The following is a 26,249-nucleotide window of genomic DNA, read 5'->3' as shown; positions in this document are numbered from 1 at the left end:
GCAGAGTGCGTCGGCGGCGTTTGCGTGCAGTGCAGACACAGGAAGGGACGCTTCACTTACGAAGATCGTTCGTTTCCCGGGGCTTCGGTCGGAACCGCAGCGGGAATCCCATCCTCGTCGCCAAAAGATGTGTCGGCAGCGGCAGGCAAGCGGGGGCCCCCGGCCAGCGAACGCGTGGCGAGCGCCGACGCAGAGAGGGACACGGAGCTAACTGCTCCTGATGAAAACCGGACGAAGACTCAGCCGGCTTGCGGCCATTTATTACTGAAAAGGACTTCACAAGCCAGATGACACCTCCAGATTGGTCCCAGCTCGTCACATGGTAGAAGGGGGGTGCGCCATCTAGCTAAACTGCTACGGAACATAAATATATGATAACACAGAGGTCTGACAGGGGGCGACACTATACTACAAACAGCTATCTGCGCAAGAGCTTCCAAAGCTCTGGGTTATGTTCGACGGAACTTGCGTATATCCCCTGCTACAGTTCGTAAATTAGCATATCAGACTTTTGTTCGTCCACAGTTAGAATTTGTGTCACCACTATGGTCACCACATCAAAATCATTTTGTTGATATACTAGAAATCATTCAGAACAGGGCATCACGCTTCATCACAAGTAACTACGACAGAACTTGCAGCGTGAACAAGAGTAAAGCAGATATTTCGCTCCAGCCACTTGAAACTCGTCGCACGATAAGTCTTCTTTGCCCTTTCCATAGATACGTCCATGGCAATCGACGTCATGTGTTGCCGCTTGAAGTACCAGTGCGCACGTCACGTCGCCTTAACAATAGCCATAGTTTCGTGCGCATATCCGGCAATACAGTGTCATTCAACGCATCAGCACTGCCACGTGTCATAACCGTATGGAACAGTCTTCCTGATAACATTGCGAGCATAACAGATCGTGACGCTTTTCGCGAATAATTGCAAAGTTTCCTGTAGAAACATTGTATACGGATGTTATTGACCTGCTTTCCTTCCCTGTTTGCGAAACTTCTATTTTTGTATTTTTGTCTGCATGGGTATATTACTGTGTTTACGCTCTCTAAAGCTTAGCCTAGACAAATATTTATTGAAATTCGCTTTACTTATCTTGTGAATGCCTCCATTGATATTTATGTTGTGTACTCCTGTTGAAACACTTACTTTGTGTCCCCCCTTACCCAATGCCCTTAAATGGGCCTGTAAGGTATTTTAAATAAATAAAGAAATAAATTTATGTATGGCAGCAGCCTGTGACTTGTTTCTTCATCAAGACAATCCAGCCATTTTCGGACAATCCCCCATAGCCTGGCGATAGGTACGAAGGACACCGCATACCGGCGGCGGCAGTGGACAACATCGCCAATCGAAACTGTATTGGAAGAAACCCGTAACAGCTTACGCTGTAATAACTGCGCAAACAAGGACAAGGCCGAAGAGTTAAGGTAGGTACACACACATGTGCTATGTGTCAGCCTACCTTAATGCCTTAATTTCTTCGTCCTTGTCACTGTTGGCGCAGCGTTTTCAAGCGAAGCTTGTATTGGCTCACGAGTGGCTTTGTCGTGCTCACGCAAAAACCCAGTTGTTCCCAGAGCAGAGCAGCAGAGGGAAAGGGCGGTTTGATGAGTTGAAAGCTGCGCCAGCGCCGGAGCATGAGTCATCAGCAAGGAATCGGCAATCAATCAGAGCCGTTTCGCTTCCACCGGGAAGGGAACTGGCAGGGAAGGGTTCCGCGCGCGCTGCCGGGCGGCCTCGTTTCGATTCAATTAATTCTCGGAAATTTGATGGTACGGCCACGCGTTGATGCGTTCCCCCGAGGAATTGGAAGCGTTCGACGAGCTGCGGCGATAACGCCGGTGGAAAGGGCTCGCCGTTGGTGCGCCGATCTAGCCGTCAACGGCTAAATATATTCCGATGTAGCATGAACGCACGCACACGTTACGTCAGGTTGGCGAGAGGAGGAGGAGGAGGAGGAAGTAAACTTTATTGCTCTAGAAAGAGTAATTCAGTGGTCGGGCCGGATGTCTTCATCTTCTATTGGTTGATTACGATCTCCGGCCCGCATGGCTGGCGCCCCTATTCCAGGGCACCACTGAGCGTGGCTGCTCGTCGGGCATGATCCACCAGACTCCGTTGGAGGCTAGGGTCGCCGCTGGAGAGCACGCTCTCCCACTGCTACGCACTCGGATTTTCTATTTTGTGGAATGCCTTATTCGCATCGCACTTCCATGTGATGTGATAAAGTGTGGGTATTGCACTACACCACGCGCATGTGTTCCTGTATTGACTTGGGAACATTTTGAATAGTATATGTAAATTTGAGAAAGTTCCTGCCTGCAGCTTTCGCCAGTAAACTGCCTGTTGTTGAGTCAGTGTATTTTGAGGCGGCGGATATCTGATCCTCGTCCCTCTATGGTAATTTTGTATGTCAGAGTACGTTGGGATCGCTTTCATGAAGTCCTCAGGATCTTTGTTTAGGTCCGCTCGGTTTGTACGCTCGCGAGCGATCTTATCGACCCTTTGGTTGCCCTAAATGTCAGTGTGCGCCGGTACCCAAACGACGGTGTGTCTAATGCGTTTATTCTGTTGGCCAGCGCGGAGGAAGATTTGGAGCGCTTTTTGACCAATTATGCCGTTATTGTAGTTTCGGCATGCTTCCTTGGAGTCAGAATTATGAGGCATCCATTTGTGCGGTAGCCCTCCACAGCTGCTAGAGCAACAGCCATTTCCTCTCCCTCGGTTACGGTACAATCCCGTGCCGACGCGCAAGCGATTTCCTTATAGTCCGAGTCTATTACTGCCGCGACGACTCGCTGTTCTGTTTCCCTTCGTTCTCGAGGATATACCGCGGCCTCCGTGTATACCGTGTTCGCCTTGGTTGCTAGGTATGTTTCTACACATTTTGCCTTAGCGTTCCGTCTGGCTGTGTGTAAATTCGCGTCCATGTTTCTTGGCAGGGACCCTACCTTGATGGTACCGCGATACTCATCGGGTAGGTTTGCCGTTTTTTGTTCTTCCCTTTCAATTTCCTTATTTCCAAGTTATTTTAGGAGCTTTATGCCCGTGGTAGTCTGCTGGAGTCTGAGTAGTTGCGACCCTAATTGTCCTTCTTTGAGCTCCTCGAACGTGTTGTGGAGTCCGAGGGCCAGCAGCTTCTCTGTCGAAGTGTTGGTCGGCAGGTGAAGCGCTGTTTTGAATGCTTTCCTTATGATGGCGTCGGCCTGGTCCAGTTCGCCTTTGTTTGTGTTGTAATATGGGAGGGCGTACGTAATCCTGCTGATTATGAAGCTCTTAACAACTTGACTGTATCTTCCTCCTTCATGCCGCTTCTTTTTTGCGAGACGCGGGGGATCATACGTGCCACCTGTGCTGTCGCTTGCTTGAGTAGGCTTATGGTGTGTGTGCAGCGTTGATCGCTCTGCACCCCCATTCCCAGAATCCCGACGGCTTCTTTTTCTGGTATCTTTTGTCCTTCTAGGGTGACGCTGATTTGTTCTTCCGACCGTTTTCTTCTTCTGACTCGCAGGAGCTCTGATTTCTCCGTCGAGCAGGCGAGGCCTCTTTCCCTAACACATTCTTCCACGAATGTTGCTGCGGCTTGTAGTCGTTCTTCTTTTTGGCTGAGCAAGCCTTGGTTAGTCCAGACGGTGAAATCGTCGGCATAAATGGCGTGATGTATGCCGTCGATCTCTTCCAGCTTCCGGCCTATCCCAATCATTGCACTGTTGAAAAGGATCGGTGACATCACGGAGGAATAAACATTTACTAATGGGGTAAAATGGGGGGAAAGGGATCAGTACAGGGTGGGTCCCTATTCCAAGACTCTAGTGGCCACCGCGACCCACCCGGCTTGATCCAGGAAGCCCTTCTGGGCCTCGTGGTTAGTAAGAACGAGGATTCGCTTCCAGGGCTCCCTTAGTAAGGTTAGGGCCAAAAGTGAATTATTAGTACGACGCATTTGGGCGCACTCCCATGTTGCGTGAGTCAATGAAGGCTTGGACCCGCTCCACGGGCAAGAGTTATTGCACATGGTTGGCTTTAGTTTATGGTATCCACCTAAATGTGGGTAGGTACGCGCCTGTATTCTATATTTCTGCGCCTCCTCCACGTTGAGTAGTTTGTCTGGGGCGCACTGCAGTCGGGTTCTTCGCTGGTGCTGCAGTATATTGCGGACCAGTAAGGGATCATCTTTTTCATCGTTGTGCGTATCTCCAGCTCGGTTAGTAAAGCCTCGAACTATAGTGTGTGTCTGTTCGTTTCCCGAGATACCCTCGGGGCCAGGACACCGTAAAATCGCATGATCTTCTTTCAATGTGTCGCCTATGATTTTAAGGGCAACTTGTGGTATGTTGCCTTGTAGATACATTCTGCATGGCACTTGTGTGTCAGACATTATTAAAGCTGAGGTGTTCTGTTTTTCCTTGTACGCAATAGCGAATGCGATCATCGCTGCTTCCGCTGTAGCAGTGCACTTAAGCGGGGGCTACATGGGGCGTTTTTCTCCTGCGATTATCGCGTGCCAAAAAAAAGAAGCGCGCTGGCGGCACGCCGGCCAGGCTACATGAGACGTACGAGCGGCGAACGCCGCCGCAGTGTGGCCAGACAAGGCAAAAATGTTTTGGCTACCACTAAATGAACGAGCAATGCTTATATGTTGTTTGCTTGTGTTAAAATTAATAAATTATGCAATAAATACCCCACTAATATGTCTATACACATTACCAGGCATTACGCCGCCTAACAAAAATGCCGCTTCGCTTACGATGAGCTTCTGTTCCTAGGCCACGTAATCAGCAAATCTGGTGTCCGTCCAGACCCGCAAAAGACAGCTGCAATCGCACAGTTCCCGCAACCCATCAACAAGAAGGCAGTGCGTAGGTTCCTTGGCATGTGTGCCTACTATAGGCGCTTTGTCAAGGACTTTTCACGGATCGCGGAGCCGCTAACACATCTAACGAAATGTGATGTCGAGTTCAAGTGGGAAACACCGCAGGCCGACGCATTTGAAGAACTCAAACGGCGCATGCAGTCGCCGCCGGTACTTGCGCACTTCGACGAGTACGCCGATACAGAAATCCATACTGACGCCAGTAGCCTAGGCCTCGGTGCCGTTCTAGTCCAGAGGAGAAACGGAGTCGAACAGGTGATAGCTTACGCAAGCCGGTCGCTGTCAAAAGCGGAAGGCAACTATTCTACGACCGAAAAGGAATGCCTCGCCATCGTTTGGGCTACAGCTAAATTTCGCCCTTATCTTTATGGCAGGCCATTCAAAGTCGTCAGTGACCATCACGCGTTGTGTTGGCTAGCGAATATAAAGGATCCTTCAGGACGACTCGCACGGTGGAGCCTCAGACTACAAGAATACGACATCACTGTCACCTACAAGTCTGGACGAAAACACTCAGATGCCGATTGCCTATCACGCACCCCCATTGACCCGCCGCCGCAAGACGACGAGAATGACGACGCCTTCCTCGGAATGATAAGCGCGGAAGACTTCGCTGCACAGCAACGGGCAGACGCGGAGCTAAAAGGCCTCGTCGAATATTTGGAAGGGCACACCGACGTTGTCCCCAGGGAATTTAAGCGCGGATTTTCTTCCTTCACGCTTCAAAACAATCTACTCGTGAAGAAGAACTTCTCCCCAGTCCGCGCCAACTACCTTCTTGTTGTCCCGTCAGGACTCCGTCCAGAAGTATTGCACGCCCTACATGACGATCCGACCGCTGGACACCTAGGATTTTCTCGGACACTATCAAGGATACAAGAAAAGTATTATTGGCCGCACCTGACCGCCGACGTCGCCCGTTATGTCAGAACATGCCGAGATGGTCAGCGACGCAAGACACCGCCGACAAGGCCAGCAGGATTACTACAGCCAATCGAGCCTCCTTGCCGACTATTCCAGCAGATCGGGATGGACTTGCTGGGACCCTTTCCGACGTCAACAACCGGAAACAAGTGGATCGTCGTGGCGACAGACTACCTCACCCGCTTCGCTGAAACTAAAGCACTGCCGAAAGGTTGCGCAGCCGAAGTGGCGAAATTCTTTGTCGAAAACATCCTGCTGCGACATGGCGCCCCAGAAGTCCTCATCACCGACAGAGGAACGGCCTTTACAGCGGAGCTCACCCAAGCCATTCTGAACTACAGTCAGACAAGGCACAGGAGGACAACGGCCTACCACCCGCAGACGAATGGTCTTACGGAGCGGCTCAATAAGACCCTCGCCGACATGCTAGCGATGTACGTGGACGTCGAACACAAGACGTGGGATGCCGTCCTGCCGTACGTAACATTCGCTTACAACACGGCGGTGCAAGAAACAACACAGATCACGCCGTTTAAGCTGGTTTACGGCAGGAATCCGACGACGACGCTCGACGCCATGCTGCCCCACGTCACTGACGAGGACAATCTTGACGTCGCTAGCTATCTCCAGCGTGCCAAAGAAGCCCGACAGCTCGCCCACATACGTACCAAGAACCAGCAGCGTTCCGACAGCCGACACTACAACCTCCGACGACGCTTTGTCGAGTACCAGCCCGGTGACCGTGTTTGGGTTTGGACCCCTATACGCCGACGAGGACTGAGCGAGAAGCTTTTGCGTCGCTATTTTGGACCGTACAAGATCATCCGACGTATTGGCGCACTGGACTACGAGGTCGTGCCAGACGGCATTTCGCTGTCACAGCGGCGCCGCTCACGACCTGAAATTGTCCACGTTGTGCGGCTCAAGCCGTACCACCAGCGTTGAACTTTGGGACTTCGCGTAACTGACCTTGGGACTTTATTTCTTTTCGTTGTTCTGTTACTTATGTTTAATAAGTGTCCCTTTCTGTTTCGCTCTCTTAGTAGCATCGGGACGATGCTTTTTAAGAGGTGGGTATTGACACGTGTATTTATATTTATCGGGCGACCAGGTTTCGCCGCCTAACAAATCTTATCGCACAGCGCGGGACGCGCTTGCATGTATCCGAAGTTTCTGGAAAGTTATCGATGCTTCTATCCGCAGTCTGTTGTCGCCGAACCTTATGTTGTCGCCGAACCTTAAGTTCTACACCACTCGCGCCAGGTGATTTCATCACCTGGCGCGAGTGGTGTAGAACTTTGTGGAAGGCACGCGGGTCCGAACGATTAGTCTGGAACATTCGACGACTGCTCTATAAAAGCCTACGCGCTTGATACGCTGATCAGATTTCTGACGATCGCCGACCGTGTTCGCCGCTATCGTTGCGCTTTAAGTGTAGCCTGTTTTGTGGGCACAGGTTCGCCCAATAAAGGTTAGTTTTGTCTATCACAGTATTGCTACTTTGTTCTTAGCGTCACCACCACGTGACAGTATTGTATCGAGATTTTTGTGGATGTTCAGCGGAGAGAGTTGGCAGGAAATGTTTCGTCTGGCGACCTTGTGCGACTGACTCGGGTGTGCGGATTGCGCACAGTTTCAGCGCACGCGCGCGATGTGTTCAAGGGACGGCAAGGAACGGTGAGACAGCTGGGGCTCTATTCTGGACACGCATGGCGGCTGCACGGTCGCCATTATCCGCCATGTTTACTCTCTGATTGGCTGTTGAAAGGTCACGTGTTTTGAAATTTGTGCCGGGAAGCGGAAGTATTGCAAAATGCAATTTTGCGTTTTCATCAAGATGACGAAACGTGACGTGGAGCTGCAAATTTTATGAACTAATACATTTTTTTGGTCCTTGGCAGATATATTGTGATGTTAGCGCTTCAAAAAGAATGTGAGTGGTAGCGTGCAGAAGCCAATGCAATGCATCTGCAATTGCGCGAATATGTGGTGGCGATCCAAGATATGCGCCATGCCAGCTTGCTGATTGGCTGAAGGAATATCTCGTGAGGAGCGTCACAGGAAGGGCTGTTTCGTAATCGTCATTTTGACGATGCGTGACGTTGCGCTGGGCCGCCATTGCTGAGATTTTCCGCCATAAATTCTTGCTGCGACGAGCCGCGCGAATTATGCTAATGGGCAGCCATATGCAATGGCAGCCGAGAGGAATGCGTATCGCCACATTTTCCCCGTCGTTTGGCGCCACGAAAATCTTTTGTTCAAAACGCGTGCTCATAGTATTTGCATCGCTCTCGGGTGGTGTTGGCATTTGTGTTTGGGGCCATCGTTTTTTAAAAGAACGCGTTTATACGAAATAATATTGGTTGAATATAGCAAACTTTCAGCAATGTTGTCTACTTTTCACTGCTGCATTTGTATTGTAATCGAGATTAATGCCTTTTCGCACAATCAGACGTTATGACAACGGCCTCTTTCTAATTTATAAAAAGAAATGTACGCAAGGCGGCGCCTTGAAGTTTCCTCCCGTGGTGCGAGAAACCAGCGAAATGAACAAGAGATGGCAGCGCCGGCGCTTGCGTCGCTCTAGTGGATATCTCTGGCGCGCGCAACGCTATCGGTGATATTCGGCTGTTTCTCAGCCAGCCGAGTCAGGCTGAGTCACTTGCGTTTCTCGAAATAGCGATAACGTGGCCTAGAACGTCCTCGCATCACCATTGGTAGGTCGCGTATGTTGTCTCAAGAAAGAAAACAAGCGCGTTGGCGCCAACATGCGATGACTCATTCCATTTTCCAGGGACACGCATACTAGCTATTGAAGCAGACGATGGCTTGTACGCAGCAGACGACGGAAGCGAGAAGCGTTTTCGACGGAATAATCATACGCTTTGAGATAGCTGCTTTATTTTTACTGCGGAGGAAAACTGTTTTGCTTTACCGATAACGCTACATTCAGTGCCTTCATTTCAGTTTCTTAGGCAAAACGTCAAGTTGGCGTCACGTTACGTAAGCAAAACCGGGCCACCAGCGCCATTTTGTTTGCGTCGCGCCTACGTCACTCATTGAAGAAAATGGCGGAATGTCCAGAATAGCGCCCCTGGCCGCTCCCGCCGAAAACAGACGGAAGTGACCCCGACAGGCACTTCCGGTAGCGTCAGACGCGTGCGCGCCGCGTCAAAATCTAGCCGGTCCTGATCGGCGGCGGCGGGCGTTTTTCTCGACGCCGGGCGTCAAATCGCCTCAAAAACGCTCCATGTATTCCGGGCTTTAGTGCGTATCGAGGTAGATGTGTGAAGTGCTCCGTGGCGTGTGCATTCAGCTGCCACTATTACGTGTCCTTTGCTAAATCTACTTGCACCTGTTTACATTACATCTTGATTACTGCCGAAGATTTTCTGAGGCTGTTTAGCTCTAGCTTGTCTTCTCGGTGTGATAATTTTTTCTTCATGTTGCGTGGGACTGGGGAGACCATCATGCGGTCACGTATTGGATGCGGCACGTGGTCGTTTGTTCCTGGCAGTATTGCGGTCGCAATAAGTAGCCTAAACGCGACAGAATGTTTCTACCAGTGCTTGTAAGTCATATTCGTTCTCTTTGTGTCAAAAGAACGGCTGTTCTTAACTGTTCAAATGTGCCGTATATTCCTAGAGCTTGCACCCTCTCGTTTGCCGCATTCGTAGGAAGCCCAAGGGCTGCCACTTACGCGCTTCTTATTATAGTTATTACCTATTATGCTGACACGTGTACTTATCTTTATCGGGCAACCACGTTTCGCCGCCTAACAAATGTAATCGCACAGCGTGGGACGCGCTTGCATGTATTCGAAGTTTCTGGAAAGTTATCGATGCTTCTATCCGCTGTCTATTGTCGCCGAGCCTTATGTTGTCTGATTTCATCACCTGCCGCGAGTGGTGTAGAACTTTGTGGAAGGCACGCGGGTCCGAACGATTAGTCTGGAACATTCGACGACTGCTCTATAAAAGCCTACGTGCTTGATACGCAGATCAGATTTCTGACGATCGCCGACCGTGTTCGCCGCTATCGTTGTGCTATAAGTGTAGCTTGTTTTTGCGGGCACAGGTTCGCCCAATACAAGCTAGTTTTGTATTCCACCGTATTGCTGCTTTCTTCGCCGTCACTGCCACGTGACAATACTTATTATGCGCTATTTATACGCTTCACTTAGTATCTCGATTTCTTCAGTTTCGGATGGGGTTAGCTCTTGATGGTGGTATCCTGTATGTTATTTCGCTTAGAATAAAAGCGTGGATTAGTGTTATGGATTCATTTTCGTGGAGCCCTTTACCTTTCTTTGTAATCCTGCTTATTAGTCTAGCGACGCTCCTCGTGCTTGACATTAGAGTCACAATGGTGTGAGTGGCTCTTTTGTTGCTTCGTAACCATACTCCTAGTATTCTAATCCTATTTCTGGTAACGCCTGGTCCCCCACTGTTAGGTGGATGCCCGGTTTGCTTCTGTAGTCCCGCCCGTGGATCCGAATAAACTAAGAGTTTTCCAGAGCGCATTGCACACTGTTTTGTTCTGCGAAGTCCTTCACCGAGTCGATAGCCTATTGGATAGCTTGTTCTTTTTGCCCTAACGAGCCCTGCAGGTCCATAAGTTGATGTCTGCGTGAAACGTGAAATGTAGGTCGTTAGTTTTCTCTAGTTTTCGTACCAAGCGCGGTTCATTGCGACATTTGATATCAGTGGCAAGAGGATGGCACCCTGTAGTGTGCCTCTGTTAGGCATTGGGAGTTGGGAAGATCGAATATTTTCCTTAGATATTGTGGCTTTACGTTAAGTAAGGAAAGAGAGGATGTAATTATGGATCTTAATTCCACAGCCCATTCGTTAGAGCTCTTCATTGATGAGGGTATGAGAGATTGTGCCAAAAGCGCTTTTTAAGTCAAGTGCTGCTATGACGTTCTCTCCCCCTGTAAGAATATTTAGCGGCACGTCATCTCACAGTCTAAATAATATATCTTGTGTAGAAAGATGTTGTAGGAAGCCGTACACGTTGTGCGAGAGAGGTTCTTCGCTTGTGCTCCAGTATATCGTCGTCGTTGTGCGCATCTCCAGCTCGGTTAGTGAAGACTCAAGCTAGAGTGTGTGCCTTCGTTTGGCGAGATAACTTCGTGGCCAGGACACCATAAAATCATATGATCTTCTTTCACCGTGTTACCTATGAATTTAAGGTCGGCTTGTGATTGGCGCGAACAACATAGTCTATAGTTCGACGGATGGTTCAACGCACTGGTGCCGCCCATGCCACCGGACGCGGCCAGCGCGCTCTGACGCGCCCTGTGTCTAATGACGCTCGCCCACAGCCGATAACGTCGCACTATAAACGCACCTTTAAAGCCACCCGAGCGCAGGCAATCCGACAGCAATGAGAAAATCCCGAGCTCTGGGAGCAGGAGGCTGAAGCGATCCGGTACCATTATTTGTGGGTTACTTAACTGTGACGCAGGCCAGGTGCACGCAGTAGAAGCTTCGCTTACCTCCATTTTCCGGTAAGGCAAAGGTTTGTAATTTTTTGTCAAGTGCGTAAGTACACAAACTAACCAGCAGCAGTGGGAGACCCCGCTTCTCCGCTCAGAACAGCGAGAGCAGGTCTTGTCCGTCCAGGTAGCCGAGGGTGCCACTAAGAACTAGCGGGCCTTGGCCGTCTGCTGGGCTGAGGAAGGCTGCGTCCCTCCCCGTGATTGCTGACACGAATAAAATATCTTTCTCTCTCTTGTCCAAGATTTACTTCTAATATACTTTGTAATGCTTGGAAAAGTGGCAGCTGTCTATACGAAGTGTCTATTGACTGCAAGTGTCCCAGAAAACTGGAAGAATGCAAACATCATACCAATACACAAAAAGGGAGACGTTAAAGAACTGAAAAGTTATAGGCTCATTAGCTTACTTCCAGTTTTATATGAAATAGTCAACAAGATAATTTGCAATAAAATAAGGGCAACATTGGACTTTAGCCAACCAAGGAAACAGGCTGGCATCAGGAAGAGATACTCTACAATGGATCACATCCATGTCATTAATCAGGTAATCGAGAAATCCGCATATTACAATCAGCCTCTCTATACGACTTTCATAGATTACGAAAAGGCATTAGATTCAGTGGAAATACCAGTAGTCATAGAGGCATTACGCAATCAAGGAGCACAGACCGCCTACGTAAATGTCCTGGAAAATATCTACAGAGATACCACAGCTACCTTAATTCTGCACAAGTAGGAAGATACCTCTAAAGACAGGGGTGGTGCCGAAAAACGTGCACTCGCCAAGAATAAAACTAAAGAACTGACGTTTCGGGCCCCGTACGGGTCGCTTGATCACAATGAAGATGTAAGCATGAGCGCGCGGCTATTTATGCGTGAGGTGGGAGTATGGGTGGGTGGCAGTGTTCGGGAGTATATCTCGGGAAGATTACCCAGCGTCCTGTTGATCGTGTGTCTAGTTGATTGGATGAGAAATGATTCTAAAAGCAAACGGGCTGATAAGTGTTTTCCTTTGGGATGACGGCTGCCGAGTCCCAGTCACTGATGTGTCCAGTTAGTTCGTGATGTTCCGCCAGGGCATTCGCGGCTGTGTGGCCCTTGGCGACGTCATTCATGTGTTGTTTCAAGCGCCGTTTAAAATTTCCGCTCTCGCCGATGTACGACACGTCACCCTCTTTGCAGGGTATCTTCTATATCACACCCGGGTAGTCCGCGTGTTACAAAGGGTCTGTTGTGCGTACCAGCTGTTGGCCAAGTTTTCGGGAAGACACGTGGGCGATTTGAACACCGTAGCCCTTAAAAATTCGTGCCAGGGCTTCGCTTATTCCCACTGTGTAGGGTACTGCCACGCGCTATACTGTTTCTCTCGCCGTTTCACGGCGGGGCTTCGCTGCTTTGCGTTCCTGCGCTCTGAGCAGTTGTCGAGGGTAGCCCTTGTTCAACAGGTCCCTTTTTTACAACCTATAGCTCTTGCCTACGTTTCGTGGGGCTGGAGCCGACGCGGAATGCCCGGGAGAAGAGCGCTGCTGCGACGGATCGCTTTTGCCCAATGGGGTGCGCCGAGTCAGAGCTCAGGTACTTTCCCATGTGCGTTGGCTTTCCGTAGACACTAGTCCTCAAGCCGCTTGAAGTCCTCTCTACGAGGACACCCAGGAAGGGAATTCGCCCATTGTTTTCCTCTTCAGCCGTGAACTGTATACTCGGCTTAAAGGAATTTAGGTGCTCGAGGAAATGTGCTGCGTGCCGGCTAGGGAAATGCAGAAGTAGTCGTCCACGTATCTTAGAAATAGCTTTGGCCGCGTTCCAAATGAAGATAAGGCGGCACTTTCCAGATCCTCTAGAGCAACGTTGGCGCAAACGACGGATACAGAGGCTCCCATCGCTGTGCCGAATACATGTTTGTAATACTGCGTGTTAAAGACGAAGTACGTATTCTCAAGGCAAAATTTTAGAAGGTGGCAAATGTCGTGGGATTCGAATGGCGTGCGTACGGGCAAAAAAGAGTCAGCCTCGAGAAGTTTCCTGCAGCACTCGACCGCGTAGTCAATAGGCACACAAGTAAACATTGACTTTACGTCAAAGGAGATCATGACTTCGTCATCGTCAATGCAGGTGCTTCTTATTAATTCAATAAAGTGAGTGGAGTCCTTGACGATAGTGAGGGTGAGTCCTGCAAGCGGCCTAAGAATACGGTGCAGGTATGCGGACAGTTCGTACAGCGGTGAGCGTGTGTAGTCCACAATCGGTCTTACCCGGACGTCCGGCTTCTGACTTTTCGGCAGTCCGTAGAGCGCGGGAGCCGATCCGTTGTGGCAGAGCAACCCGTAGAAGAGATTCTTTCCTTCGGGGGGGGGGGGGGGGACAAGTAAGCAGCTTCTGGCGCTCCAATTCCACTTTCTTCGTTGGGTCCCTAGCCAGTTTGGGATAGGTCGACGTGTCCTGGAAAGCCCATTTATCTTGTTGACGTAGTCCACACGTTCCAAAACCACAGTGGCATTTCCCTTGTATACGGTACATTTCCCTTGTATGGCATTTCCCAGTATACAGTTCACGGCTGAAGAGGAAAGCAATGGGCGAATTCCCTTCCTGGATGTCCTCGTAGAGAGTACTTCAAGCGGCTTGAGGACTAGTATCTACAGATAAACAACACACACGGGAAAGTACCAGAGCTCTGACTTGGCGCACCCAATTGGGCAAAAGCGATCCGCCGCAGCAGCGCTCCTCTCCCGGGCATTCCGCGTCTGCTCCAGCCCCACGAAACGTAGGCAAGAGCTACAGGTTGTAAAAAGGGACCTGTTGAACAAGGGCTACCCTCGACAACTGCTCAGAGCGCAGGAACGCAAAGCAGCGAAGCCCCGCCGTGAAACGGCGAGAGAAACAGTGAAGCGCGTGGCAGTACCCTACACAGTGGGAACAAGCGAAGCCCTGGCACGAATTTTTAAGGGCTACGGTGTTCAAATCGCCCACGTGCCTTCCCGAAAACTTGGCCAACAGCTGGTACACACAAAAGACCCTTTGTAACACGCGGACTACCCGGGTGTGATATAGAAGATACCCTGCAAGGAGGGTGACGTGTCGTACATCGGCGAGAGCGGAAATTTTAAACGGCGCTTGAACCAACACATGAATGGCGTCGCCAAGGGCCACACAGCCGCGAATGCCCTGGCGGAACATCACGAACTAACTGGACACATCATTGACTGGGACTCGCAGCCATCATCCCAAAGAAAAACACTTATCAGCCCGTTTGCTTTTAGAATCATTTCTCATCCAACCAACTAGACACATGATAAACAGGACGCTGGGTAACCTTCCCGAGATATACTCCCGAACACTGCGCCACCTCACCCATAAATAGCCGCGCGCTCATGCTTACATCTTCATTGTTATCAAGGGACCCGTACGGGGCCCGAAACGTCGGTTCTTTATTTTTTATTTCATTCTTGGCGAGTGCACGTTTTTTGGCACCATTATGTTTCCTCGCCAGACGAGTTTTCGTCCAACACTTGGCTACAAAAAAGGGGTCAGAGAAGGGGAGACAATCTCTCCAATGCAATTCACTGCGTGCTTGGAAGAAATATTCAAGCTACTAAACTAGGAAGGCTTAGGAGTAAGGATCAACGGCGAATTCCTCAGCAAGCTTCCGTTTGCCAATGACATTGTTCTATTCAGCAATACTGCAGATGAAATAAAACAAATGAGTGAGGGCCTTAAAAGAGACAGTGCAAGGGTAGGGTTGAAGATTAATATGCAGAATACAAAGATAATGATGAATAGGCGGGCGAGGGAACAAGAGTTCGCGATCACCAGTCAGGCTCTAGAGTCTGTGAAGGAGTACGTTTACGTAGGTCAATTAATCTCAGGGAACCCTGGTCATTAGAAGTAAATTCATAGAAGAATAAAAATGGGTTGGATCGCATAGGGCAGACATTGTCGGTTCCTGACTGGAAGTTTACCATTATCATTGAAAAGGAAAGTGTACAATCAGTGCATTTTACCCGTGCTGACGTATGGGGCACAGACTTGGAGACTGAAAAAGAAGCTTGAGAACAAATTAAGGACCGCACAAAGAGCAATGGAAAGAAGAATGCTATTCATAAGGATAAGAGACAGAAAGAGAGCTGATTGGATCAGAGGGCAAACGAGTGAAGCCGATATTCTCATTGGGATTAAGAGAAAAATAAATTGAGCTGGGCACGTCATGTAATGCGGAGCATAGATAACCGATGAACCATTAGGGTTACCGAATGGGTACGAAGAGAAGAGATGCGCAGTCGAGGACGGCAGAAAACTAGGTGGGGCGATGGAATTAATAAATTCGCGGGCGCTAGCTGAAATTGGTTGTGGCAGGACTGGGGCAATTGGAGATATCAAGGATAGGCCTTCGTCCTGCAGTGGACATACAATGGGCTTATGATGATGATGATGATTTACAAAGCGCATCATCATCATCATTGTGATGATGATGATGAGCGGCGGAAGCTTCAGTGCCTTTGAGGTGGCCGACAGTCTACAACGCCGGTGTGGTCAGAGAAGTGTCGCCGAAGCAAAAGCTTCAGCCTGCCCTCTGTGGCCACAATTTATGCTGAGCATGGTCTGAAAGTTTGACGAAAATTCTACATAATGTACCCTAAAAGTATGAATTAAGTGGCTTGTTCGCTCCTGCGTTGTCATCCTGACGTTTTCTACAGCTAAACCTTCTTAACCATTTATTTCTGAGAACATTCTTCGGGAGGCTGAAACTCTCAGCACCTACAGACGCGGTGGCTCAATGTGCGATAATCTTTTTATCACTGCACGATGAGATCGGGTACACAGTTTACTGAGTGGTATTTTGGCGTGTGTTTCTCATGCTTAGGAGAACATATGCATAATGCACATCTTCGAATGACCCATGAAAAGAGCTAGGCATAACATTCAGCGAATGTTTTGGCTGTAGCTCCAACTTGAATCGTCGATGGAATCGCCTAAAAGCTGAGTAAGAAATCTCTATGGAAATACAAAAGTGTATTTTAAGGTTACGTGGATTGATTATAATTTTGCAGTAACTCAGATAGATGTCCCTCATATGTAAATGAGGACTGAGAAGAAAAGAGAAAGAAGAAGCCGCATTTCTTTCACATTCTGGGCAGCATGTTTTTTAACCCTTTTAAATTAATAATTAATCAACTCTATTAAATCCCAGTGTGTTTACCACTTTATGAGTGAAAATTCTATGTGATCAGCTTCATAAAAACACAACATTCCTTGAAATATTACCTCTCACGTGGAAAACGGTAAATCAAGCAAGCATACTAGGCAATATCTTCGAAAAGATTTCTTAAACTCGAACACGCTTTCGAAATGTCAGTCAAAATACGAGCACATCCGGGATGCATTCATGTTTCTTCCATTCTTGCATCCGAATGCTTCGGAGAATGCGGCTGAATGCATAACGGCCTTGTTGCAGCTCCCGGCCAGTGATCCAATAACTGTTTGGGGCAAACGACAAAGGCTGAAGCAGGCCGTGATAAAAAACTCCTGCAAGAAGCAAAATAGTTGAACAAAATGAAACCACACCACCTCGCTCTGCTCATACATGTGTAGAAATACAGGAACACTAATAACATCAACAGCACTAGATGTCGGTGGTGTTTAAAGCTACTCTTTACGTTATTGTCTTATGACCGTTAGCTCACGAAATTCTGGCTCGGCGTTTTTTTTCCTGCTCAACGTGCCCATATAAAACTATCATTCATTCGTACAGGGTGTCCCAACCATCATGCACCAAGGTTTTAAAGTATGCAAATGGCACGAAGCTGAACCGAACCAGAGCTTTTCCGTGTTTTTTTTTTCTGGTCACGAAACTGCCACCTCACTGCCACCTCAGAGCCAGCGCCCGCCGCAAGATGTGTAACTGTGCATGGGAGGGCATGCGAATGCCGCTACCGCTGTGGTTGTGTCTTGGGCAACCTCGGTAATCTAGCTTTCTGAACTTCCCCAAGCGTCGCTTTACTTCCTCGTAAATATCTGCCTGAGCGGATCTTCTGCTATGAAATGAGCGCTCCGGAAAAAACAAATAGCCTCTCAAAACATGCTGCTTCTCACGGTGGGTCATTAAAAAAAAAACTTCTGGGCTTTTACGTGCCAAACCCAGGATATGATTATGAAGCACGGCGTAGCGCAGTAATCCTGATTAATTTGAGCCACCTGCGGTCCTTCAACGCACACCTAAATTATATGTATGAGTGTTTTTGCAGCTATCTGCAAGAGGTTAAAATGTTCTGATCATCAGTTCTGGTATTTTTGTCATGGTCAAAAACTAGAAAACACTAGAATGTTATAATTCAATCAGAAAAAGAAATAAAACGCGTTGGTGCAAAAACATACAAGGACGATCATTTATGCATTCTTTAAAAAAAGTGTCATGCAGATAACACAAAGAGGCGTCCGGTCACGACAGATCGACCATTCTCAATGCTGCAAGAAGTTTGTTATAATGCATGGGGCAGATATAAGAAGGACAAAGACGCGCTGGACGGGGTCGATGCTTACATCAGCGGCATCGGCCTCACCCTCTCGGCAGCCAAGACCAAGGCGCTCATCGTGCACCCAAAGTACGATGGGCAGTACCGCACGCCGCGCTTCACCCTCCATGGAGTGCTACTTCCGTGGGAGAAGCGGGTTCGCTACCTTGGCCTTGTCATCGACCGACGGCTGAACTGGTGTGCTGCAGTAGCTGCCCTGCGGAAAGGTGCCGCGCAGGTGGCGGGCGCTGCGCGATCCCTGCTCGCTCGTGGCCAGGGCTGCTCGCCGTCTCTCGCACTACGCCTCTACAATTCCGTGGCCTCAGCGCGGATCTTGTACGCTCTACCGCTGGCGGACCTGCAGCCAACGCAATGGAAGGTGATGGACGCGGATCACCGAGCCGTCATCCGCCAGTTCCTGTGCCTCCCGCGATCTTCACAGAGCGGCGCCACTCTCGCCGAGGCGGGGGAGACACCCATCTCTCTCCGTGCCGAGGGGCGCGCCCTCAACCACGTGGAGCGCCTACATCGCTCGCGGCACGGCCAGCAGCTGATCAGCCGGCTGCACTCTCTCCCGAGCTCCGGCATGGGTCGCCGCGCCGCCCAGTTTGCCAGCCTGGTACGGGGTGGCGCCACGTGTGCGTGGCTTGCTCCGCCCCCGCATCGAGAGCGTCGTCTGCTCGTCCGCACGACCATCCCTGGCGTTCGAGGCAAGCGCAATACAGCGCTCTGCGCCTTGCAACAAGAGACGGCTGCAGCCATCAGCGAGCAGCTGGCCGGCCGGGTGCTCGTCTTCACCGACGGCTCCGTCTTGCGGGACGGTGCTGCTGCTGCCGCGTGCGTAGCTCCTGAGATCCCCGCGCACAGTCAGTGCCGCGTTTTGAACGCGGTCTCATCTACGCACGCGGAGCTGGCGGCCATCGACTTGGCGGCCGAGCTCATATACCAGCGGCGCATCCCTGCGGCGGCCATCCTGACGGACTCCCGCGCGGCACTACACATGCTGTCCAGAGCCGACCAGGGACCCCCGCTGATTCAGCGCCTCCTACACAAGATGCGTGGCGTTTGCGAGCAGGGATGCGACCTCGTTCTGCAGTGGGTGCCTGCCCACATCGGCATACACGGGAACGAGGAAGCGGACCGGCTCGCGAAGGCCGCACACACTGCGCCAGTGCCCCGGTCGCTCGTGGTGACTCCCTTTGACGTCGCCCGTCACACCGTGGCCGGCATGCTACGAGCGAGACACCCGGACGCACGTGTCGCCAGTGGCAAGCCGCCGAAGTTGCTGCCACGTACGGGCCTCCACCGACGAGACCGGGCACTGCTGCTTCGCCTCCGCATCGGCTGCCACCGCACCGCGGCAAGGATCCACCGCTTACAAGGTACGGGGAGCCCCTTTTGCCTGAAGTGTGCCGATGTGGAGGACTTGGAGCATGTACTGTTGCGGTGCCCCGAGTACTCGGTGCAGCGCGACGCGCTCACGAGCGCTTATCGACGCCTCGGACTGCCGTGCGACAGCACCGAGGCGCTTCTGTTTCCAACGGCGCATTCATCAGTGACCGGACGCGCCTTCGCGGCTCTGCTGGACTTCTTGGACGGCGCCGAACTGTACGAGCGGCTGTAGCCGCCGCGCCTTCCTGACGTACCTTACCGCTGGGCTATCACCTCTTTACTCTGTTCTCTTCACTACCCTTTTTGCCCCTTTCCCCTCACCCGTACAGCGCCGTGGAGGTGCCCTCGCACGAGAGGCAGTAACAGCGCTGTACTTATCTCTTCTTTTTCCCATTCTAAAACCACTCACAAAGAACATCAAAACAATGGAGACATGCATTGGGGCGCAGGAAACATCAGCAAATGAATGGCAATAAATACAGAATGCATAATCGATTGTTGCTGAGCACTAAAGCATAAAACATAAGCATTTCATAACACATCGCAATTGAACTCCTAAACGAACACAAGTTGCCACAGCACCAATACCGCATGGTTAAGCACGAAATACTTTTAGCTCCCGTTGTTGGCGACTATCAAGTGGGCTTGAGCGAAACGCCAGAGTCTTTATCCGGGCACTTAAACTAGAACATCCCGGCAAGTCGCGAGAACAAAACGAGACCCACGCAACCAGCCAAACTTAAGATAATGCAGTCTCTAGCCCCCCGCCCCCCCTACCCTTTGTAAAGTTACGCATTACATAAGCTAGTTACTGCCCAGAAGAGTTGCAAAAAATGCTCCTGAGTTTCGTAATCTTTGTTCAAGTATCACTCAAAGTATAAGTTCTAGTACGCTGAAGTGGCATTTTTCATTTCCGAGGGCGACGTTCAAATGGCAGGTGCAGTGCACCATATGCTACATTGTCATGTTTTGGCGCTGAGCGCTGAACGCCAGCCGTCCGTGAGTTTCGCGGTACCGGTTTTCCGACGCCTCGAGAGATGGCGAAGAAAGGTGCTTCTACCCGCCGCGATGGCTTAGCGGTTATGGTCTTGCGCTGCTAAGCACGAGGTCGTGCGATCAAATCCCGGCCATGGCGGCCGCATTTCAATGGAGGCGAATGCAAAAAAAAAGACCCGTGTCCCATGCATTACGGACCCGTTGAAGATCCCATGGTGCTCAAAGTTATCCCGGAGTGCACCAGTAGGGCGTGCCTCATAATTAAATCGTGGTTTGGGCACGCAAAGCCCCAGAAGTAAATTCATTCTTCTTGTAGGTAGGCAGTGTGCTCTGTCTCCCGAGCGTATTTCGCTGCCTGTCGTGTGGTCTTCAGCCGCTTTTCTTCTATCTGGTCAGCGTCCATATGAACCAGTGCACAGTATGGCGTGGTGCGGTGTGGTGCACTGTAGTGTGGTGGGACATGCCGTTGCAATCAAACACTCCACCCATTTTAAGGTCGTGGCTAGTATCATCTCCAACCATTCTGGTTTGCTGGTTGCCATTTCATGCCTAAGTCTATTCTCGATTACCGGAGAGCCAGCGATTTCTTCTTGCTCAGACACTTTCTTAAAATAAAGAAATGAGCGCTCTTGAATCGAACCCGACGACTCATGTGGTTGTTTGCATGGGGGCCGAACTATCGATGAGCGGAACCGAGGTTCAGATTTGGTGAGGTACGCTAGAAGGCCTTGAAAAACCTTTGTGGCGGATTTAGGCTTTGGCGTCGGCTTTTCACGCTCCAGGGACTCGGCGTTGATATCGAAATTGTAAGGAGTGATGATGTCCGAGCCATCGAAGTGTTTCGCGCACAAACGCGTATATTTGCATACGAAGTTGAAACGGCAACTTTCCTGCCGCGGTACGGCCCACTTCCATTTCTCGCGCTGCACCTTGCTACGCGGTAAACAAAACAACGAAACATTTTCTGCCGTTCTCTCGTAGCTGAAACGGCACCCCGGCACGCATCACGTTGGGCATTGTCGTCCCACCAAACCACATCGGCTAAACAGCCTACAAAACTCGAGAAATAGGGCAATGCATGCACAGAACGAACCGTACCAATCAACTCGTCTAGCACAACGCAAACGTTCTGTACGCGAACGATCACCCCACAGTGCTGCCCCGTCAGCAGCTTTGAGAAGCGTATGAAGCTCTCCCATGGCGTGACGGCATAGTTTCGTGCCCAGAACACATGGAGGGACTCGGACCGAACCAAGGTAATGTAGCCTGGCCTCGCTTGGAGACACTCGGATTATATTTTGGATACCACCTAATGACATAAATAGTATTAATAATTAGTTATTTCGCAAATGTTATATTTAGATGAAAAGCGTCAATGAGAAAATTGTAGAGCATGATGAGAATGTCCTGATACAGCTTTATGTTGCTTAATACATGGTAGAAAAAAATTGTTTTCCGAGCGTGAAGGACACCTGCGAATGACGCAAAATGGCTGCGCGACTGGCAGCTCGGCGCACATTGCATGTATTCACGGTCTTCTTTCACACTCTTTCACATAACGAATGTTCTATTCTATGCGTGATTTATTCAGTTCTAGTTTTGTTTGTACTGAAGACCAATTGGTGGTTACTGTATTGCAGCTCGTTATTTTTACTTTCTGCTGCGCTTATAATTGGTCATTACAATTTATAGTTTTCGTCAATGAGGCATGTAATCTTGTACTTTCTTGCACAGAAGAAAAAAATATTTCCATGTACTTTTGTTCTTTCCACTCCTTAGCCACCGATTCGCGAGTGGTCGTTTACTGCTAACCGCTGTTTAACAGATAGGGATTATATCGCAACCTGGAGAAGCATGGCACAACCTTATGGCGTGGCTGCCCTTTGCGGAAAGCGGAAGAAAACGGTGTGCGCTCGCCGTGGGAACGTTTTCCGCACTCAACGTGGCCGTTATATAGCTCGGCGCAGGCGTCCCTGGATGAGAGTTAGCTCGCTCAATACCAATTGGCACGCTGCCGCAAAAGTGCTCCACAATACAATTTTTATTGCGATATTGCGATAGCCATTATATGGACACTCCAGACGCATTTCCGCTGTCGGCGTCGCCGCGATGTTCCCTATAAATTGCAAGTGCAATAACCTCACGGCCGCGCGCCGTATGCTGTACTGCTTGTGCAAGCCGACGATGGTGGCTCAATCACCACCTCGGAGGGAGGTAGGCGAGGAGGAAGCGCGGCGTGCTTATTTGTGCACAACGCTCCGGGCAAAGAGGGGAGGTGGAGGATTTTACTCCTGCGCGGCTGCGCTGGCCTTATTTAGAAAGCGGCCTTCGATGTGGAAAACGTCTAGGTGTGCCGGTGGATGATAGCTTCGTGTGCCCTGTGTTCTAGCCGTTTAGTTTGGTTTGAAGCGAGAGGCAAGACGCAGGCCTATTTGCAAGCCCGCAAGCTGCAGGACGACTCCTGAAATTGGATTGGAGCCAACTTTATTTGTGCCTGCAGTTGGGCGCTCGCGCGTCCCGACAAAGGCCTACGTCATGTACGAAGTTGCCGTTAGTCGGCGCGGGTCTCCTCTCACCGTTGCCGGCTCGATGGGCCCCTGCCTTTCGAACGCCCTGAAGACCTGCTGGACGGCCCAGAGCTGTTCGTCTTGGTCATAAAAGGGAAAATTAACACCCACCGTACTTGCAGCACGGAGGTACAAGTCACGTGGTTGTGGATTTTCCATTTCGCGAAGGTTCCTCCAGCTTGCCATCTTCCGCAAAACTGATTTGCTGTATTCTGGTTCAGCAATCTCTGACATATAGAATGATAGAATTTATAGCGGGGACGTGGTGCGTGTGTGTGTGTGAAGTGATGTTAGGAAAGGAAAAGGAAGAGATGAGTGCAGCGCCGTAACTGTCTCTCACAGGAGGACACATCAACAGCACTGCACGGGGAAGGGGGAATGGGAAGAAAAGGATGAAGGAGAGAAAGGCAGGACGAATGTGGCAAGGGGAAAAGATGTGAGTGCGTGGCTCAGAGCCGCGCTCTCAAGTGCGTCGCATTGCAGTAGTCTAGCAGTGCCGAAAGAGCGTGCTTCACGATGGACGAGTGGGCTGCAGGGAATAGCAGCGCGATCGCCGTATCGTAAGTCAGTCCCAGTCGCCGATAGACTGTACACAAGTCCGTGCGCTCCACATCGAAGGCAGGGCAGCGAAGTAGCAAGTGGTCAAGCGTCTCCAAATCGGTGCAGTTGCTGCACGCGGGGTCGCCAAGTCCATGCAGCCTGTGCGTTCTAGCAGCCGTCCTGTAGCAGCCGACGCGCAGGCGAAGCAGGAAAGAGCGGACCGCCCGGGAGAAGCCCACGCGGGGGAGGAGGCGAAGTGACGCACCCGCGGCGACGCGCTGGTTCGGGTGCTGCGCACGGAGCGTTCGCAGAATGGTTGCTTTGGCCACGTCGAAGCCGCTGACCGAGGTAGCGAGGGGGAAGCGCAAGGAGTGAGCCTGCTTTGCGAGAACGTCCGCGGCTTCGTTCCCTTGCAGGCCGATGTGTGCTGGAACCCATTGCAACGCCAAATCGCAGCCCTGGCTGACGAGATGGCGGAGCTTTGAGCCGACGCGCTGCACCAACGGAGGTCCAAGGTAATCCTTCGCCAGCATACACAGTGCCGCGCGCGAGTCCGAAAGGATCGCGGCAGAAACAACACTGCGCTGTTGAAGCAGGACATCAGCTGCTAGGTCAATCGCAGCAAGCTCGGCCACCGTCGACGACCACACAACGCGAAGGCGGCACTGCCGTGTAGCGCAAATATCCGGCGCCGTGCACGCTGCAGCACCAGAACCATCACTCGCCACGGAGCCGTCGGTGTAAACGAGCAGTCGGCCCCCTAGGCGCTCGTGTAGCAGTGCGGCCGTTTCCTGCTGCATAGCACAAACAGCTGTTCGACGCTTGGACTTGACGCCTGGCACCGTGGTGTTTACATCGAGTAGCGCGGAGGCGTGCGGCGATACCGGCAGAGGTAGGAGTTGCGGCGTCGACGCGACGAGTGCGCTGAACTCGGTGGCACGCTGGCCCATGCCCGAGCCCTCGAGGGTGTGGAGGCGACAAACGAGGCGTTGTCCCTGCGGCGAACGTTGAAGGCGCTCGATGTGGTTCATCGCTTGCTTCCTTGCGCGAAGTGAGGGCGGCCAGTCTCCCGCTTCGGCGAGAGTTGCTCCTACTTGCGGGTTGCGAGGAAGCCCGTAAAGTTGGCGAATTGCGGTGCGGTGCTCCATGTCGATGGCGTTCCAGTTGGTGGCTCTGGCGTTCGTGAGGGGAAGCGCATAGAGTGCTCGCGTTGTTGCGACAGAGTTGTAAACTCGAAGCGCAAGTTGCGGTGTACAACCACGACCACGGGCGAGCAGGGAGCGTGCGGCGCCAGCCACCTTCTTAGAATTCTTGCAGAGCTGGGAGACGGCGGCGTTAAAGTTGACCCGGCAGTCGATGTCAAGTCCGAGATAGCGCACTTTTCTCTGCCACGGGAGGGGGCTTCCGCGCAGCGTGAGACAGGGCATTTCGAAGCGCGCACGAGCACGGTGGTGTACTAACAACGCCTCAGTTTTTGACCCCGAGAGCTGGAGCCCTATGCTGGCGAGATATTCATCGACGGCGTTGATCGCCGACTGCAGGGTTCTCGCACTTGGAAGCGCAGGTCCGTGGGCCCGCACGCGAACAGTGCAATGTCATCGGCGTAGATCGCCACGTGGACTTCGTGGGCTGTCATCTTGGGGATGTAGTGAGGTAGTCTAGCCAGAGACAAGTTAAAAAGAAATGGGCTGATCACGCTGCCCTGGGGAACCCCGGAGGTCACGCTGCGAGGAGCACTGAGCGTGTCGCCAACGCGCACTCTGAGCGTGCGGTCACTGAGAAAGGCCGCGATGTAGTCAAAGAGGCGGCCGGTGACACGTAGCTCACGGAGGGCTTGAATGATGGTGGTGTGAGGGGGACCATCAAATGCGCGTTGCACATCGAGCAGCGCGAGATATCCGGCTTCTTGGCGACTTGCTGCGTGCTCGAGCGTAGCCACGACGTCCGCGAGCGAGTCAGCTGCTGACCGCAGTCGCCGGAAACCACTCTGTTCAGGGGCGAAAGCGTCGAGGGCGGAGGCAATCCACTCAAGGCGGCGCAAAGCCATGGCCTCCAGAGTTTTGCCGGCTACCGAAGTAAGCGACACTGGGCGATAGGAGCTGATGCTCGTGGCAGCTTTGCCGCGCTTGAGAATGGGGACGACGATCGCCTCTTTCCAGTCAGCAGGAAGAATGCCACTGCGCCAGACGCCATTGAAGGCTTCGAGTAGGGAAGGGAGCTGCGCTGCATCGACGTTCCTGAGGACCTGACTCGACCGTTGATGCTACAGTTATTCTTCCCCATAGTGGAGACAAAAGCCACTGTAACACCTCGCGAGCCCTGCCTTCTCATTTTATTTTTCTTGCTTTCTCGTTGGGGGCGCCCGAAGTAGAGCCTCCATCGGTTTTCGTTGCTGCAAGTTTCCCCTAAACCTTCGTGCTATTCAAGCTGCTGCCGCAAATTTGCGTAGTGTAGGCAGCACGCGTGCGCGAGAGACGTGTAGGTGGTTTAACGATCGAGCAGACTAGCTGTTGTTGCCGGAGCGAAGAAATGCAACATGTTGCACACGCGATTGCTTTTATGTGACAAACGCATCCAGCTTGCTTTGGATGCTGAAGCCTGAAGAGGGCCATATAGGATGCTTTACTATTTCTCAGGTTGCGCTAAAAATGTAACTACTTCAACTGTCGGCTATCGTTTTGGATCGGCACATCAAACACGCATGGTGTACACGGATGCAAGTGTGTTTGCAGGGCAATGGCAAAAGAAGCTTCGGACGTAGACATGCCTGTCCTACTTGTCATTGGCTAAAGGATATAATTACTGATAAAGAACGAAATAAATAGCAAGAAAAAAAGATACATGCTGGCCGACCACGCTGGACAGGCAATGCAAAGGCCGTTGACTTACTGGAAATGTTGGAAAAGGAACTGCTGCAACTTCCGTTTTTTATGAAGCGTGTC

At 51.1% G+C, this 26,249-nt stretch overlaps 2 protein-coding genes across 2 annotated transcripts in view; one reads left to right on the top strand and one right to left on the bottom strand.

Moving 5' to 3' along the window:
- Positions 1 to 16,608: 16,608 nt before the first annotated feature.
- The window catches only part of LOC135907562 (endothelin-converting enzyme 2-like), a 103,881-nt gene continuing 94,240 nt past the window's right edge, over positions 16,609 to 26,249 (bottom strand). Inside the window, exon 5 of the mRNA XM_065439240.1 lies at positions 16,609 to 16,826. Coding sequence (XP_065295312.1) covers positions 16,653 to 16,826 — 174 coding nt within the window. The 3' untranslated portion in view covers positions 16,609 to 16,652. The remainder of the gene's footprint in view (positions 16,827 to 26,249) is intronic.
- On the top strand, positions 17,763 to 20,833 carry LOC135907580 (uncharacterized). Its single transcript, XM_065439262.1, has one exon. It carries the CDS (start codon positions 17,763 to 17,765, stop codon positions 19,434 to 19,436), a length of 1,674 nt encoding a protein of 557 aa, XP_065295334.1. The 3' UTR covers positions 19,437 to 20,833.

This window comes from Dermacentor albipictus, chromosome 1 (genome assembly GCF_038994185.2).
Source record: "Dermacentor albipictus isolate Rhodes 1998 colony chromosome 1, USDA_Dalb.pri_finalv2, whole genome shotgun sequence".
NCBI lineage: Eukaryota > Metazoa > Arthropoda > Arachnida > Ixodida > Ixodidae > Dermacentor > Dermacentor albipictus.
This window is presented reverse-complemented; position numbering and strand designations above follow the sequence as displayed.